The sequence below is a fragment of the Calliphora vicina genome, chromosome 3, assembly GCF_958450345.1.
Source record: "Calliphora vicina chromosome 3, idCalVici1.1, whole genome shotgun sequence".
In the NCBI taxonomy this organism is placed as follows: domain Eukaryota; kingdom Metazoa; phylum Arthropoda; class Insecta; order Diptera; family Calliphoridae; genus Calliphora; species Calliphora vicina.
Window position 1 is genome coordinate 75,074,841 of NC_088782.1, and position 15,951 is coordinate 75,090,791.

General features: G+C 30.7%; 1 protein-coding gene across 1 annotated transcript in view; it reads right to left on the bottom strand.

The window, feature by feature from the left end:
• The window catches only part of LOC135953242 (bromodomain-containing protein DDB_G0280777), a 53,570-nt gene that overhangs the window by 770 nt on the left and 36,849 nt on the right, over positions 1 to 15,951 (bottom strand). The window contains exons 5-7 of the mRNA XM_065503032.1: positions 651 to 962; positions 373 to 562; positions 55 to 291 (exon numbers count right to left, since the gene is read on the bottom strand). Coding sequence (XP_065359104.1) covers positions 55 to 291; positions 373 to 562; positions 651 to 962 — 739 coding nt within the window. The remainder of the gene's footprint in view (positions 1 to 54; positions 292 to 372; positions 563 to 650; positions 963 to 15,951) is intronic.

Genomic DNA, 15,951 nt, shown 5'->3' on the forward strand with positions numbered 1-15,951 from the left:
TTCGTATTCATATTCATATAAATATAATGACGGGTTTAAAGTAGTAATGTTTACCTTTGGCTTCGCGCAAAACACGCTTTTCATTTTCTCGCTCGGCAGCTGCAGTTTTCAGACGCACTCCTAGTGCTCCTGTTACTAAACGGCGCGCTAAGGCAGCACATGTTTCTGGGCGGGGACGATATGGTTGTAAAGAAGCTGCACATTTTTTGGCTTTTAAGCGAGATTCAACAGTTGCCTCGGCCAACGGTTTCAAAACAACAAATGGATGCCCCATAGTAAGTACTTCAGCAGCTGTAATAATTCATTAAAACATTAGTACATTTCAGAAAGATAACAATAAGCAAATATTTAATGTAAATAATATGTAGGCACCTATACGAGAACTGCTGAACACAGCCAGAGCATGAGTATCATCCACCCATTTAATATCGAAGCCAGATTCTTTGTACTGAGAAAAAACCATTAACAAGTCTTGATTTTTAAACTCTACTGGAAAATTCGAAACTTCCAAAACATGCGGGAATTCTTCTTCATTTAATATCGACTGTTTGGTCAAGTAGGCCTACAAATAAAATATCTTATTAAGAGTTGTTGATACAAATATTTGAAGTTGTATTGTATAGTATTTAGTCAATTAAAATGTAATTTACGGTGTAATCCATCTTGGGTAACTCTATTTTGCATTTTCCCACGGATGCTGTTAACTCCTGCATAATTTTCGGATCCAAACAATCTCCACTATCGTTGTACATATTCTCCCAGTCATCTTCCTCTTCATCTTCTTCGGTATTACTATCGAACGATTGTGTTGTTGTGCGAGATGTGTTGGACGCTAATTTGTTGTTGACTTTTGATACTTTTGATTTGTCTTCGTTTTCTTCTTCATTAATGTGATCAGGAATTTGTAAGACATCCGATATAAATGTCTGTTTTATGATGCGACGATTACTGCGATTAATTTCCTAAAACATAAAAATTATATGTATTATTACTGATATGTACTCAGATGTTCTAGCAGTTAAACCTGTAATTAAATTAGTACTGATAATTTCATATCAAAAATATGTTTTTTTTATAATTTAAACCTTGTTATTTTATGACTTATATCTCTTATTTTTAGACTTAATACTACAAATTACTATGTCTAAACACTATTATCGTTAGCTTAGTGGGCAAACGTGTTAAGTCCACTTTTTATGAGAAAATCTAGAGACGCTAGTTAATTGACCATTTTTTGTTTCCCACCTATACGTCAAAATTTTGAGATTTATGGGTTTCTATTTTTCACCTGCCCTGAGTACTACTAATGCATACTGTAGTGTACCGAATTGTAGTAATTAAGTATTTACATCGTTTTTGGGCACTCAACACTCTGGCGAAGCCACTAGATACTTTCAGAGTTGTATTCTTTTGACAAATTCCAAAAAAAATTAACTGGAAAAAATAAATACATTTTTATATGTTTCGTTTTTAATAAATATCTCAAAAGTTCAGGACGTCCAGGATTTTTTTTTAATATTTTTTCCGAAGTTAGAAGACCTAAATACACAAATCCCCATATGTTTCAATTCATGAGCAAAAACCTTGTAAACTAGTGTTATTGATAATAATTTTAGGCTAAATCTTACTAATGATTCATTCAAAACTTACCGATGATTTTACCAAACGTTAAATTTCCATAAATTTGACTTGATTAGTGTGTTTTGTTCTTTAAATTTTATTTCATTAATCCATATATGAAGCATTTCATGTCAAGTGAACCAACTTTTGCAAAATCAAAATAAATGTTTTCTAACTCAAGACATAAATTTTGAGTTAAAACATTTATTTTGATATACAGTTTGTCAAAAAATTCTTTACACATAGAGAAAAAATAACAAAATTTCAAAGAAAACATTGATTACTAATATAAATAATCAACTTCTTTATTATTTTCAACACATTTTTTATAAACATATGTTTATTAATATAATAGATAACAAAAAAAAATCAATTTCAATAAAACCATTCATATTATAATAAAAAAGGACAAAAAAATCAATTTTTATACTGTCAAATAAATGTTTGCACATTCGATAAAATATTAAGTTTGTGATACATTTCCAGGGTTTTAGCTGCTAATATATTGTGTGTCCAACTTGAGCATCAATTACGGGTGCCCATTGAGTTAATTAGCTTAGGGATATCATATTCCAAGGGTATTTTATCCCACTCTTCTTTAATTTATTCGTTTTGATTCTTTGGCGATATTTTTCCCACTTTTTTCTTTAAATGTACCCACAAATTTTCGATATGGTTAATATCAGGACTTCGGGCAGGGGTATCAATAACTTTTGTACAGTTATATAATAACCACGACCAAATAAATAAGAGTTATGTTTGGGATCATTGCCTAGTAATATTTGTATTAAAACTTGTTTGAATTTAACGGGTCAACAAAACCGAATTTCAGAATGATAGCGATTAAATCGGTTTTTAAAACATCAAGATAAACTTATTTCGTCAATATTTTATCCAAAATCCTGATTACCCCTACTCCCTTACTGGATATACAACCCCATACCATAACTGAAAGCTTTTCAAACTTTTGTTTTTAAATTTTTGTTTTCTAGAGCTGTCAGAGGTTTTCGACAAACTTTTTGGATTCCATCATGACTGTACAACATTATTTTTGTCTCATCAGAAAAAATTTAGTCGTCCCAGCACTCTGGAGGGAGTGAAATGTGCTCTATAAAAAAAACTTAATCGTTTCTCAATATTTTTGATTTAGAGCAGGGGTTTTTTCCTAGCCATTCCTGAAGAATATTTGTGTTTTAGTAGCACATTTCGGAGTGTTTCATGTGATACTCTTAGCCCATAATCATTTTCCACTTGCAGATTTTCCTTTATAATAATTAAAATACAAAAAGTATAATCTTTTTCGAAATGCGATTTCCTGCCATTATTTTTATTTAAATATGTATAAAGTCACTTGTAGAACTTAAAAAAAATATTTTTTAACTAAACGCTATGCAACCTCTTTCAAATGCGATAGCATTCATAAAAAGGCCTATTTGCACAAAATTCGAGTATATTTAACCAATTTTTTGTTTTCTTCACTCAGTATGCAAAGATTTTTTGACACCATTCATATTGAAAAAACATATATTTTTGTTGTTGGTGTTGTAACGCGTTTGTCAATTTTAAATATGTTGGTGGATTCAGATAGTCGTAAGAGGCCCAATAACGGAATGTGTGAAAAAAAACAAAAATGTAATGAGTTTATTCTTGGAATTCTTAAATGAAAATAAAATTTTAAAAATTTGTTTACTGTGCAAAGATATTTTTGACAAACTGTATATTCCACTCGAATCCCACTACGAGACCAAAAAGCTCATAAAGGAATAGAGCTAAGCTTTCTTTTGAGCAAAAAAAAAATAAAGAAAGGGCCCATTTAGGAAAAAAAAGTCAAAAAAGTTTTTGATTTTGGCAAAAAAAAATCAAAAATTGTATGTTTTGAGTTATAAAATATTTATTTTGACAGATATCCCACTCGTATCCCACTTCAAGGAAAAGACCTAAGCTTTCTTTTGAGCAAAAAATAAAAAAGGGCCCATTTTGAAAAAAAAAAAATTAAACACAGTAGGTAATAAGTAGGTAAAAAAAATTAAACACAATAGGTAATAAGTTACATGGATGAGAAAAAACATATGATTGGCCAAAATGTCAATTTTTTTTTGTATCTGAATTACTATCCCATATGTCACCTTGGTGCAAATTTCATCCCGATCGGAAGACATCGATTTTGAAAATTGGTTCACTTGACATGAAATCCCCCATATATATGTATATTTGAAATTAAAAAAAAAAAAATAAGTAAGAGTGCTATATTCGGCTGTGCCGAATCTTATATACCCTTCACCAAATTATACTTCAAAATTTTAAATATTATTAGGTAAACTAAATTTATTTTTTTTCCAGTTGTTTTTTTTTTCATTTTTTGTAAAAAAAAATTTTTCGATTGTTATTTTATTTTTTTTTTTGTTTTTTTGTGAAAAAAAATTGGGGTTAAAAAATATTTTTTTTCGAAAATCGAGGTTGTCCTGGTTTTTTCTTCATATCTCAGCCATGTCTGACAGAATTATTGAAGATTTGGATCCCGAAGATATCTGGGGTCTTCAGAAAATTGATTTCAACAGACAGACGAACATGGCTTAATCGACTCCGCTATCTATAAGGATCCAGAATATATATACTTTATAGGGTCGGAAATGAAAAATGTAGAAATTACAAACGGAATGACAAACTTATATATACCCTTCTCACGAAGGTGAAGGGTATACAAATTGTAAGCTAAACCATTTCCAATTGTATTTCATACAGAGGGCACAATCCAAAATTCTTAGTACTATGACGGGAGCTCCATGGTACATTAGAAATGAGAACATCCACAGAGACTTAGATGTACCTTTGTTCAAGGACGAATTTAGAAAAACTCGTGAAGCTTATTTCTCAAAATTACATCATCATCCGAACCCGCTCGCAAGGCTACTTACAGTAACGCAAGACAGATCAAGGCTGCGTAGAGCTGATTTAACACTCATCTAATATACCAAATATGATTATCCACTGCCACTGAAAGAACTGAAATTCAATTAGAAATTTTGTGTAGTAACACAAGTTTATTGTAGTTAGAAAAAAAATTAAAAGTTTTGTTTTGCAATCATATAATGACAACCTGTAAATATTTTGAAAAGTCAAATTTTCATCTTCAACTAAATTTCCTTAATTGTTATTGTCATCTCAACTTTTAATTAATTTGGCCATTCGACCATGGCAGACAGTCTCAGACAACTCACTTTTTTGTATACGTTGGAAACAGTAATATTATTAAAAAAAACTGCAAGTTTTTGAGAAAAAAATTCTAAAAAGTAAAAAGAAAATAATCTAAAAAAAATCTATTTTTGGAGCAAAATTAATTTTAAAGGTGCTAGATCATAAGAGTTCTAAATTGGCAACATTGGTTACAAATAATATTAAAATATAATAAAGGTTCAATTAGACGTACCATTCCCATAACCATAGAATAAACACATAGAACGGAAGGAGAGAGTAATATATATGGAAAAATTACTCTCTTTTCGCACATACGGGTGATACAATAACAAAATACATGCAATACATTCTCATGAATTAGGTTTTTGACAACAGACTTAGGTTTTTGGCTCTCAGTTACCTATCTAGTTGTTGTCTATGCCATAGAGAAAACACATAGAGCGGAAACTCTCCTGTCAAAGACCTAACTCAGTTGTCAAAAACCTAAGTGGTGAGAATGTATTAGTAGAAAAAACTATGTGAAAACAAAAACAACACTCGTATGTGTAACTTTTTTGAGTAATTTTTTTGTTTGAGTTTTTTCGAGTTTCCGCTCTATGTTCTCTATGGTCTATGCTCATAACCATGATAAAAATATAGAAGGTAGTGCCATTCAAAATTTTTTTTTTAAAAATAAGGTTTTTGAAGTTTCCTTTATTTGAGAGCATTATAAAAAGCGTTGCCACATTCCTAAAAATTATTTTTATTTTCGTAAAATTTTTTTTACAAATTTAGAATTTAAATAAAAATGTATTATGTAGTGTTGAAAGTTATTTATTCAATTCCTTACAAATATACAGCTACTTTTGTCGTTTGTTGGGTAATTTACTAACTTTAAACAAATTTATGTCTGAATTGTTGCAAAAATATTTTGTATTTTCGCAGTTGCTTGTTAATTCTTAAAATAATGTTCACAAATTAGCATTGTTTCTAGTTCAATTTGAAAGTAATTTTTTTTTCTATTTTTCAAAGAATATATGGCCTAATTTATAATTAATATGGTATTACTATTTTTATGAAAACTTCATAATCCTTAAGCATGTCAGACATAGAATTTGAAAAAATAAAGAGAGAATGAAACTACCTTCTATTTTCCTACTATGCCCATAACCATATAAAACAGCTGTTCGAACCAAGCTTATGGGCTACACTGTATCTGATTATTGGTGACATGCCATAACGCCATAGTCATAACCGTAACCGTAGATTTCAACTGAATTTCGGTTTTCTGCCATAACCAAAACTTTTATTTTTCATAGTTGCTGAATTGTTTGGTGAGTTTTAATTTATATTTTTCTTTTGTTTCTTTCCATAATTCAAAATAAACAAATGAAAACATCAAAAACGGCTGTTTATGGTTATGGCACCACAAATCGAGGATTGTAAAAAATGCTTAAGTTATGGCTATGTTTACGGATATGGCGATATGGTATGGTACGACTAATTGAACCTTAAATTATATACAGTGCCGAACTTAAGTATTGGCACAGGATGCTCATTGTACTTTAAGGTCTATTTATGTAAAGGCAGTATTGTAGAGATTTTTAATAAAAAAATATATTTACCAGATAGACTGATGAATTTCCTATAAAATATAACCAACTTCATTTCAACAATTTAATACCATTATTTATTAATAACAAAACAACATAAAAAATACTTCATTTCAATGAACAAAATTATTGGCACACTTCATTAAAAGCTAAAAAAACATTTGATTTAGGAAGCAATATTGTAAAATTTAGTATATAGTTGCAAGGGATTTTTGCTTTAGACATGAATCCACCAACTTGTTTGTGATATCTGACCCAATACTTTGCCATTCTTCAACTAATGCCTTTTTCACTCGCCTATCTGGCTCTTCCCACAGATGCTCTATTGGGTTGAGATCCGGAGATTGTGGAGGGTGTGGTAGGGCATGCGAAATATTGTATGAAAGCCACATATGTCCAGTATAAGCCGAATTTTTGGAGTCATTGTCATTTTGCAAAGTGAAAGAAAATGGCAAAATTAACTTTTCTGCACTTTGTCCATTATTTCGTCAATGAACACCAGCTCTCCAACCCCTGCAGCGGACATACAACCCCATACAATTACCTCTCCAGCATCATGTTTTACTGTTGAAGCAATATTTTGTTTTTCCAGCTCTTTATTGGGTTTTCTCCATACCGTTTGACGTCCATCAGAGCGAAAAATATTAATTTTGCTTTCATCAGAGAATAGCACTTGGTGTGGCTTACGTAAATTCCTAAACGGCATATTCTAAACGCTTCTTTTGGTTCACAGATGAAATAAGAAGCACTCTTCTGGCTATTGCTGCGTGAACTTCTTTCCCAAACTCTTCTTTAATCTCTGCAGCAACCTCTGTTGAAGATATTTTTGGACATAACTTGACCTTTTTGATTATATGGCTGCATTTACGCTCACTTAAGGATCTAGGACGACCTGTATGTTTAGCACTTTCAATTGTTGATGCTCCATTAAAACGTTGCACGATACTCCGAATTGTAAAACGGCTCCTTTCCATAATCTCTACTATCTCAGCATACGATTTTCCTTGATTGTGCAAGTGAAGGATGATTTTGCGCTCAGATTCTGTTGTTTCCTTTTTTTGTTAGCTATTTTCAGCAATATTGGTAATTATCGTGCAAATTTTTTACAAATTGACATTATCAGTTTTAGAAACGAAAACTGTTAAATAAAAGAAAATAAAATGGCAATTTCTATGAAAAAAAGTGGATAGATCGATAAAATTTGAAGAATCTGGTAAGTGTGCCAATAGTTTTGTTCGACGGAATTGGGGAATTTTTCGTCTTTTTATTATTAGTAAATAATATTGCAAAATTGTTGAAATGAAGTTGGTGGTATTTTGTAGGAAATTCATCAATCTATCTGATAAATATATTTTTTTGTTAAAAATGTCAACAATATGGCCTTTAAATCGACCTTAAAGTACAATGAGCATCCTGTGCCAATACTTAAGTTCGGCACAGTATATCTGTATGATACTAGACCAAAATATTGTAGTATATCTTTGGTATAAATGTATTAGAAAATATTGTTACGTAATTGTACTTCACTTTAAATATGACTATTTAAAGTTGTATAATGCCTCTCAAACAGCAGTGCCTCTCAAACTGTAAAATATCTGTGCGTATTATTAACATTGCTGTGCAGGGTTTTTATTTTCCCGACCTTTTTTGATTCCCGGGAATCGGGAAAATGTTTCTCTACATTCCCGGGTAACCGGCTATTCCCGAAATATTTAATAATACTGTGAATTATGAATATTATAGCAAAATTTCATATAAAAACTTAGTCATTATATATAAAGCTTGGTATTAATTAATTCAATTTGAACTTAACTCATTTCATAAATCCATTTAGTCAAACTTTGAATGATTACATTTTTGTTGATTCAAATCTACTACAAATTGAGTTAAAATGTTTTTTCTCATTCAGTTTTATTTAGCTTTTAATCATTTACAAAATGAATTGAAACTAATTTTATTTTAGTAAAAGGAATTAATTCAATAAATTTAACTGAATCGTTAAGAGATACAATTTATTTCGATCACGAAAATGGAATTAAGAATTAATTCCTTCGATCCTTTGTTATATGTTATATTTACATATACATAAAGTCTTCATTTGATGCCTTGTTATATACAAAATATAAAAGTTTATACAAATAATTTTCAAAAAATATAATGACGGAAAGCTTAAAGATGAAAATTTCCAAATTATTGGATTCAAAGGTGTTCATTTACAAAATGAAGAATTATGAATTTTTATAATACAGAATGAATTTTTTTTCCAGAAAACACACTCATTATAAAGCTGTCATTGTTACCAAGAACTATTGCTTGTTTCCTTTGAAAGCCAAAATCAATTCTATACTTGAAAATACCAAAGCGTGTGCCGCCATCAAAAGTGGGGGCCTTTATACTACTAGAGTTTTGTAAAATAATTAGCACCGGTCCATCTTGGCATTGAAGATTATTCACTTTTATTTCTAGATCGTGCAGTTTTAAATATATCTTTTTAAATGTCAATTCGTTAAACCCCAACTAAATAATAATATTAAGCGACTTATTATTTCCGAGATATAAACGAAAAACTGTAAAAAAAACTTTTCACTTTAAAAAAAATGGAGTTCTAACTTGTTTTCTTTGTTATTTCATCAGGTTTTATTTTCCGGGAATCCCGACTAAAAATCCCGGGAATCGGAAAGTGAAAAATTGGCAATATTCCCGGGAAATTTGTCCCGGGAATTCCCGGCATAAAAACCATATGTGCAACCCAATGTAAATATGGCAACACTAAATGATTAATGATTAACCCTTAATAGCCTGATTTACAAATTATAAAGGTGTATTTTCTATCAGAGAAATTTTTTTAACAAAAATAAACATATTTTATTCAGGTAATTCAAAAAAGTTTCAAAAAAAAATAAAAAATTAATAAGATATCAGCAATGGCATTTAGTTTTGGTGAAACTCATCAAAACGTCGAAAAACACAAATGTTTACCACATTTTTGGCATCGAACTTTTGTTCAGATTGTACATTTCGGATTTTTGCATCGCGGTTACCCTTCCTTGACATATTCTTGTAAATGGCCAACGTTATCAAGGCGAATGTCACGCGGCGGCATCGGAGCAGACATTGGGCGATGACGTGTCGCAAACAATTTCCACATCGAGACCTTTCGTCGTGACTTTATGCGGATATGACTACGGCCGAGTGACGAATCAAAAAGGTCAACACCTCCCATTTATTTGTTATATTCCTGAACTATGTTTGGACATGGAATGCATTCCATTACCTTTTTCTTTTTATTATATCGCTCAATGGTTGGTACATTCTCGGGCGTTCCCACGTATTCTTCGCAATCAGCTCTATTGGCGAATGGAAGTCGTGGGCGGCGAACTGTTTCAAGCGAATAGATGCCTAGTGTACGCAAATATACCATCAAGGGAATCGATGTGTAGTAATTATAAAAATATATGGAGTGATTTATGAATCGAGGAACACAGCGAGACAAGCGCTCCACAATATTAGCGGATGCGTCGTCGTCGTAGCCGGAGTAAATTTCAAACGAATAGCAATATACGGAATCATCGCACATAAGAAACAATTTGTCAACCCATGGGTTCAGTGTATTGTTTCATATAGTGTTTAATCTTTGTCTCACACACAATCTTGCTCGCTTTGCTACTTTTTGAAAGTAACGGTTCAATGCGGCAATTATCGGACTATTTTGTACAGACGATCGTAGCCTGGATCGTATAGCAGCATCGAAATCTGGGTCATAATCACTGCCGTCAGAAGAAAAATCACCATCATCTTCACGTTCCGACCACGCAACCGAATTAACAAACTCGCAAAGCTCTTCTTCTGTTCTAAAATCACGAATTCTAATCGACATTTCTAATCAACAAACTAAAAAAAACATTACAAAAACTTTGATATATAATTTTATATTTGGTAAATTTCGAACTCCCGGTGCCTGACGGTTCCGTAAGGGACAAACCAAAAATTTTAAAAAATCAACTAAAATAAAAATTATTCACCCCTATCGCGAATCAACATTTCACATGAAATATTTTCCCTTTTCCTTTTTTCGTTCATCAACTTTGTTCACGTGAAAAAAATTCCCCTTGTTGTGAAATTTTTAGATGGAATTTTGTAAACAATAAACAGATGTTACGAACAAAATCAACTATTGTGAATGTAAAGTTCATCATGATATTCCCGATAGCAATTTTCCCTTCGAGGGAAATGAATATTTCATGGGAACAAAATTTCACATGTTATTGCCGATAGGGGTGATTATTTTAAATACTCACAATAGCTTCTAGGCACTATAACGATCTCGGAAATATTTTTTTAAGCTTAAATTTTTACACCAAATTATTTTTCTGAAAGTACGCAATTTCGCAAAAGATGTTTTTTTCGAGGTTTCGACACCTTACTGAACATACGTGAGTCAAATAAAGTCGGTTTCAAGTGGCAATCGGCGCAAACTGTGGTGCTCGTATCAAGAAATATCCTTAGTCTCGGAGGGAAGTTTAAACAAAAATCGTTGAACAAAATTAAATTTTTTTTGGTTGGTTCCTGGCGGTACCAGTGGGATATTAAGGGTTAAGATCGAAAACTCTAGAGTTCGAATATTCTAGTTTGAAGATCATTGTAAAAATAGAGCTTTCTAGATGGCAATGCGAATACTGGCCGTGAGAATACCAAATGATTGAGTCTAATTTGAAACATCGTTACGTAAAGACATCAATTGCATTACCAGTGTATACTTGTGCATTATAAAGTGTGTGTATTTCTGCGAATTTATAAACGTGTATAAAAACACTAAGTGACAAATTCTATTGTTGTTGTACATTTGAAATAAATAAAGAGTTGTTACAATTTTAAACTTCTAAACTGCTTTTATTTGCAATCAAAAGTATACCGTTTATTTAAAGGAAATAAACCACCGCTTTTAACAATATACTATGTAGTTTGCACAAATAACCTTTATCTTATGACATCAATAGAATTCTATTTAAATTTGTTGACATTTTTCACAACAGTATAAACAAATTTTTATAAAATTCATATTTAAAGATTCAAAGGACCCTAATGATAATAAAGATCCTCTTACTGATAAAAACGCTTTAAGGCCTATTTTTGCTTTGTTTAAAATCTATTTAGCTTTTTTTTTAGCCTTTTCTGTATTTGCAAACGAATTTATTTAATATATCGTTGGCTTAATGTATAGTATCTCGGAAAAAATACACAAAAACACTAAACCTACAGTTTTGATTTTTTTATTTGATTGCAATTATTATTAATAATATTATTTTTATAGTTTCCGGAAAGCCTTCCATTAAGGTTTTCATATAACTTTCTGGTCCTTGTACCACTTAAGACCTTGCTTACCATAGTGACAGGATGCTAAATCAGGCCGAAAATAAGTAGACGCATTAAAAAGTCTTATGGAAGCATCCTCTTTTGTAAACATCCCTTGATGTGAATTTCGGTATTTATAGAGCCCTTTGTTTGGCTTCTTTTGCCGCAACTGCATATTGCTTGCCATACCAAGAACATTTTGGATAAATTTTCTTCTTTTGGGTCCTAAGCTTTTCTACAACATTCCCTCGAGCATCAGCAACATACAAATATAGACCCGGAAGCTGCGAAAAATTTTCCAGAACATACGTTTCGTCATCCATTATGCAGCAGGTATATTTTTTTTTATAAAATTTGACTTCAATTTCCGTTCTATGTCTTTGGTATCTAAATTTTTAGCAGAGTTCCTGTCAGGAACTTTTTAAACCTGCATTGGCTTTAACTTTTCGTACCAAATAGTCCGAGTACTGAGCTAACCGGACTGCTTTCATACCGGATGTTTTGGGAGCTCTTTTCAAAATGATTTCTATTTATTGGCTTTAGAAACATCATGTGGACCATTCCTTCTACTTGAACCAGGTTTTCTATCAACGGACAAGTTCTGCCTATACTGTTTAATAATATTGGAATCAGTTTGACGGCAGACTATTGATTGTTTTGCCAACTTTTTGTAGGACCAAGTTGGGTTTTGTTGAAAATATTTAATAATTTTAGTACGCACTTTTTTTCGTCACTCGTTTTAACCAGGTTAACAACAAATAAATATATATTCAAAGAAAGTATGGTCGGTCAAGCCCGACCATATAATACCCTACTCCAAGTAAATGAGTAAAAATATTTTTCTTTTAAAATTTCAATAATTTATATTCGTGAGTGATTTTCGGAAGTGGGCCTTATATGGGAGCTATGACCAATTATGGACCGATCACCATAAAATTAGGTCGTCTGATTTATGTCTATATGAAAGTTATTTATGTTGAATTTTGTGGATATACCAACATTTTAAAGTGATTTAAGCACGTTAAAGTGATTTTCGGAAGCAGGTCTATATGGGAGCTATGACTAATTATGGACCGATCGTAACAAAATTTGGTGACATGAATTTTGTATATATAAAACTTATTTGGAGCGAAATTTGTGTAGATACATATATAAATTAAACATTTATGACCGATAAAGTCCAATTTCGAGAGGACATTTGTATGGGGGCTAGGTGAAATAATGGACCGATTTCAGCCAGTTTCAATAGGCTTCGTCCTTGGGCAGAAAAAATTATATCCTTACACCTTCCATTAAAAATTTAGTGGGCTATGTAGTGTTTATAAAAATCCGACTTTTTAAAAAACCGGTTTGTCGGTTAACAGAAAATTGAAATTTTTTAAAAAACCGGTTCTTCGGTTAACCAATTTCGAAAAAACCGGTTAACCGACATTGAAAGGAATTATTTTGAATGTTTAAACAATACAGAATACATAGCTGAAAAATTTGTTTTTAGTAGTCAGGAATGCACAGTAGGGCAGAATCAAAATTTTTTGGAAATAAATCTGGCATAAGATTTGACATGTTCGTAGCCAAGGAGTATTCGAGTTTAAGTTATTAAAATGGGCCCTACAAATGATCCAGGGGCGGCGCTATGGGGGCTCAAATTAGGGTACCTTCGACATGTAAAATTTTTAAACACGTTACATTTTTTTGTTTTCCATCCGTTTTCAAAGTTTTTTATTAGAAATAAACTTTCTTTAAGAACATATAACAATTTTATATTTTTCTGTAAGGTATCTTTACGAAGAACAGTTTGGTATAAAAACATGTCCTATTGTCATTCTAAGAAAGTTTAGAATGACAATTTAAAAACGCTGAAAATTTCATTGAGTTTTGTTAATAAATAAAGATTTTATTACATATTACATATCGAGCCCTTTTCGCAAAACGGACGTAAGCGACATGATATTAGATTTTCTTTTTTTTATGGAAATCGATAATTTAGGTCTATTAGCATCATTCATTCCTAAAAATTTCGTAACCATAAATGCAATTGTTTAAAAAAGTCAATTTTTCAAACACTTAATTTCAAAAATCAAATGATGCAGTTTTGTAGAGAAATGTTTAAAGATGAAATGTACACTGATAGTTTTAAGAAAAATTTTATATCATAAACCGTTAAGAAGATATGGCCATATTTATAAGCCTCTAAAAATTATTTTATTTTTGATTTTCCATGGAGAAAAAAAATGTTGCCCCACTTTCCCCCAAGCTGTTTTTTTAATAAAATGAAAGTCGGGATTGTCTTGTTTCAATTAAAAGAAAAAATAGTTTTCTTTTAATTGAATGTATGTACCAAATTTCTGGACTTTTGCAATTTTACGACCACTGCTTATAATTTTTGCACAAAAATGTATTGCATTTAGATTGCATGGGCGGTATGCGGTGGGCATGGCCGATTTATATGTACCAAATTTCTAGACTTTTACTTGGATAGAAAAAATTTTATGCGAAAAAATCTATTTGGATTGTATGGGCAGTGTGCGTTGGGCGTCGTCGATTTTGATAAAATTTAATATTTTTCTTAGTTTGGTCCATATAATTATCGGTGCCAAATTTCAGCGCTCTACTACCACTCCTTATAATTTTTGCAAAAAATTGTATGTGTGTCGGTTACGTCTAAATTTTCTTTTAAAATATATGAAATTTAAAAGATAATTTTATTAATATTATAAAATGTGTAACGGGAAAAAAGACGTAAGCGACAAAAAAATCGGATATAGTGTATATATGAAATTGAAACAAACTGCATCCTATATCTGATATAATAATACTTATTAGCGGAGTTTTAAAGAAATAACATGGCATACTCCATAGATATTTAAAAAATGCTCTCCTGTAAAATTTAGTTTTTTTCGGTTACGTCTTTTGTACGAAAACGGCTCGATATTTATTGAGCTTCTAAAACTAAAATTTGTATCAAAATTTTAATAGGATTGCAAATATTTGGAACAATTTGATCCACATTTATTCCGAGTTATATTTTTTTGTTTAGATAGTTAATTTTTGGTTTGTTGAAGACCTAGCCGAGCGCTTTCCAAAAATATAAAACAACTTTGAAATCGAATGGGAAACAAAAAAATTTAAAAATTTTACATGGCGAAGTTACCCTAATTTGAGCCCCCATAGCGCCGCACCTTTATAATTTGTTGGGCCCGCGTTAAATTTTTCTGTGGATTGGTCAAAAGTAATACGTATTTTCATTAACAAATTATAGTCGAAGTGCGTAATATGCACATTTATGCAAGGATCAGTAAAAAATTCACATTTTAAGTTTATAAAAAATACGAAACCTTATTTTTCAATTGTACACAGAAAAAAGTTTCAACATAAATATTAGCATTTGATTTAATAGATTTCAATACATAACATTTATTAATACTTTCTTAAATAGTATGATCTTTTCACATTTTATGTTTTCAAACAAAATTTAGAAGGCTTGGAAAATATACATAATTTCAATTTCATTTACATACATATATTTTTATGTTGTTCAAAAATGTTTGAAAATTTCCTAGGAATTTTTATTATTTTTATTATTTTTTTATGTTTTTCAGCTTCAAAATGAGAAAATATGCGCGAAATTGACAAATTTTTTTTAACAGGATGCTATGCTTTAATGTTTATGAATGTTTTATCATGTTTAATGATATTTTTAAAATTTTAGATATTGTTGATTCATCTTGAAATATTGGTCAATATACATATGGCTATTATGCAAAAACTTTTGAACTAATTCATTACACAATACAATTATAATGCAATTTATTATTAAATTTACATATGTACATATGTAAAAAAGCAAAAATTTGCGTCATGTACAAATTAATAATATTTATGAACATGTTCTTAATCTGAATGAAAAAAGTTTGGGAAAAAAGTCATGTTCGATTAATAATATTTATTACAAAATTCATTCCAATTATGAATTTCTTTTTTCTGTGTATATGTGCATCGTTCTGAAAATTTATTTCGTTGTTTATTTTCTAGAGTGTGAAGAAATTAAAGATTTGTTTGAAAAAAAATTTAGTTTTTTAAACTTAAGCGACCTTAACACAGCCATAACTACAGGATTCAACGTTCTAAAAAAACTTCATCATCGTATGGAATATAGGACAAATTTCTATACTCTTATTTAGTAATTTAAGAT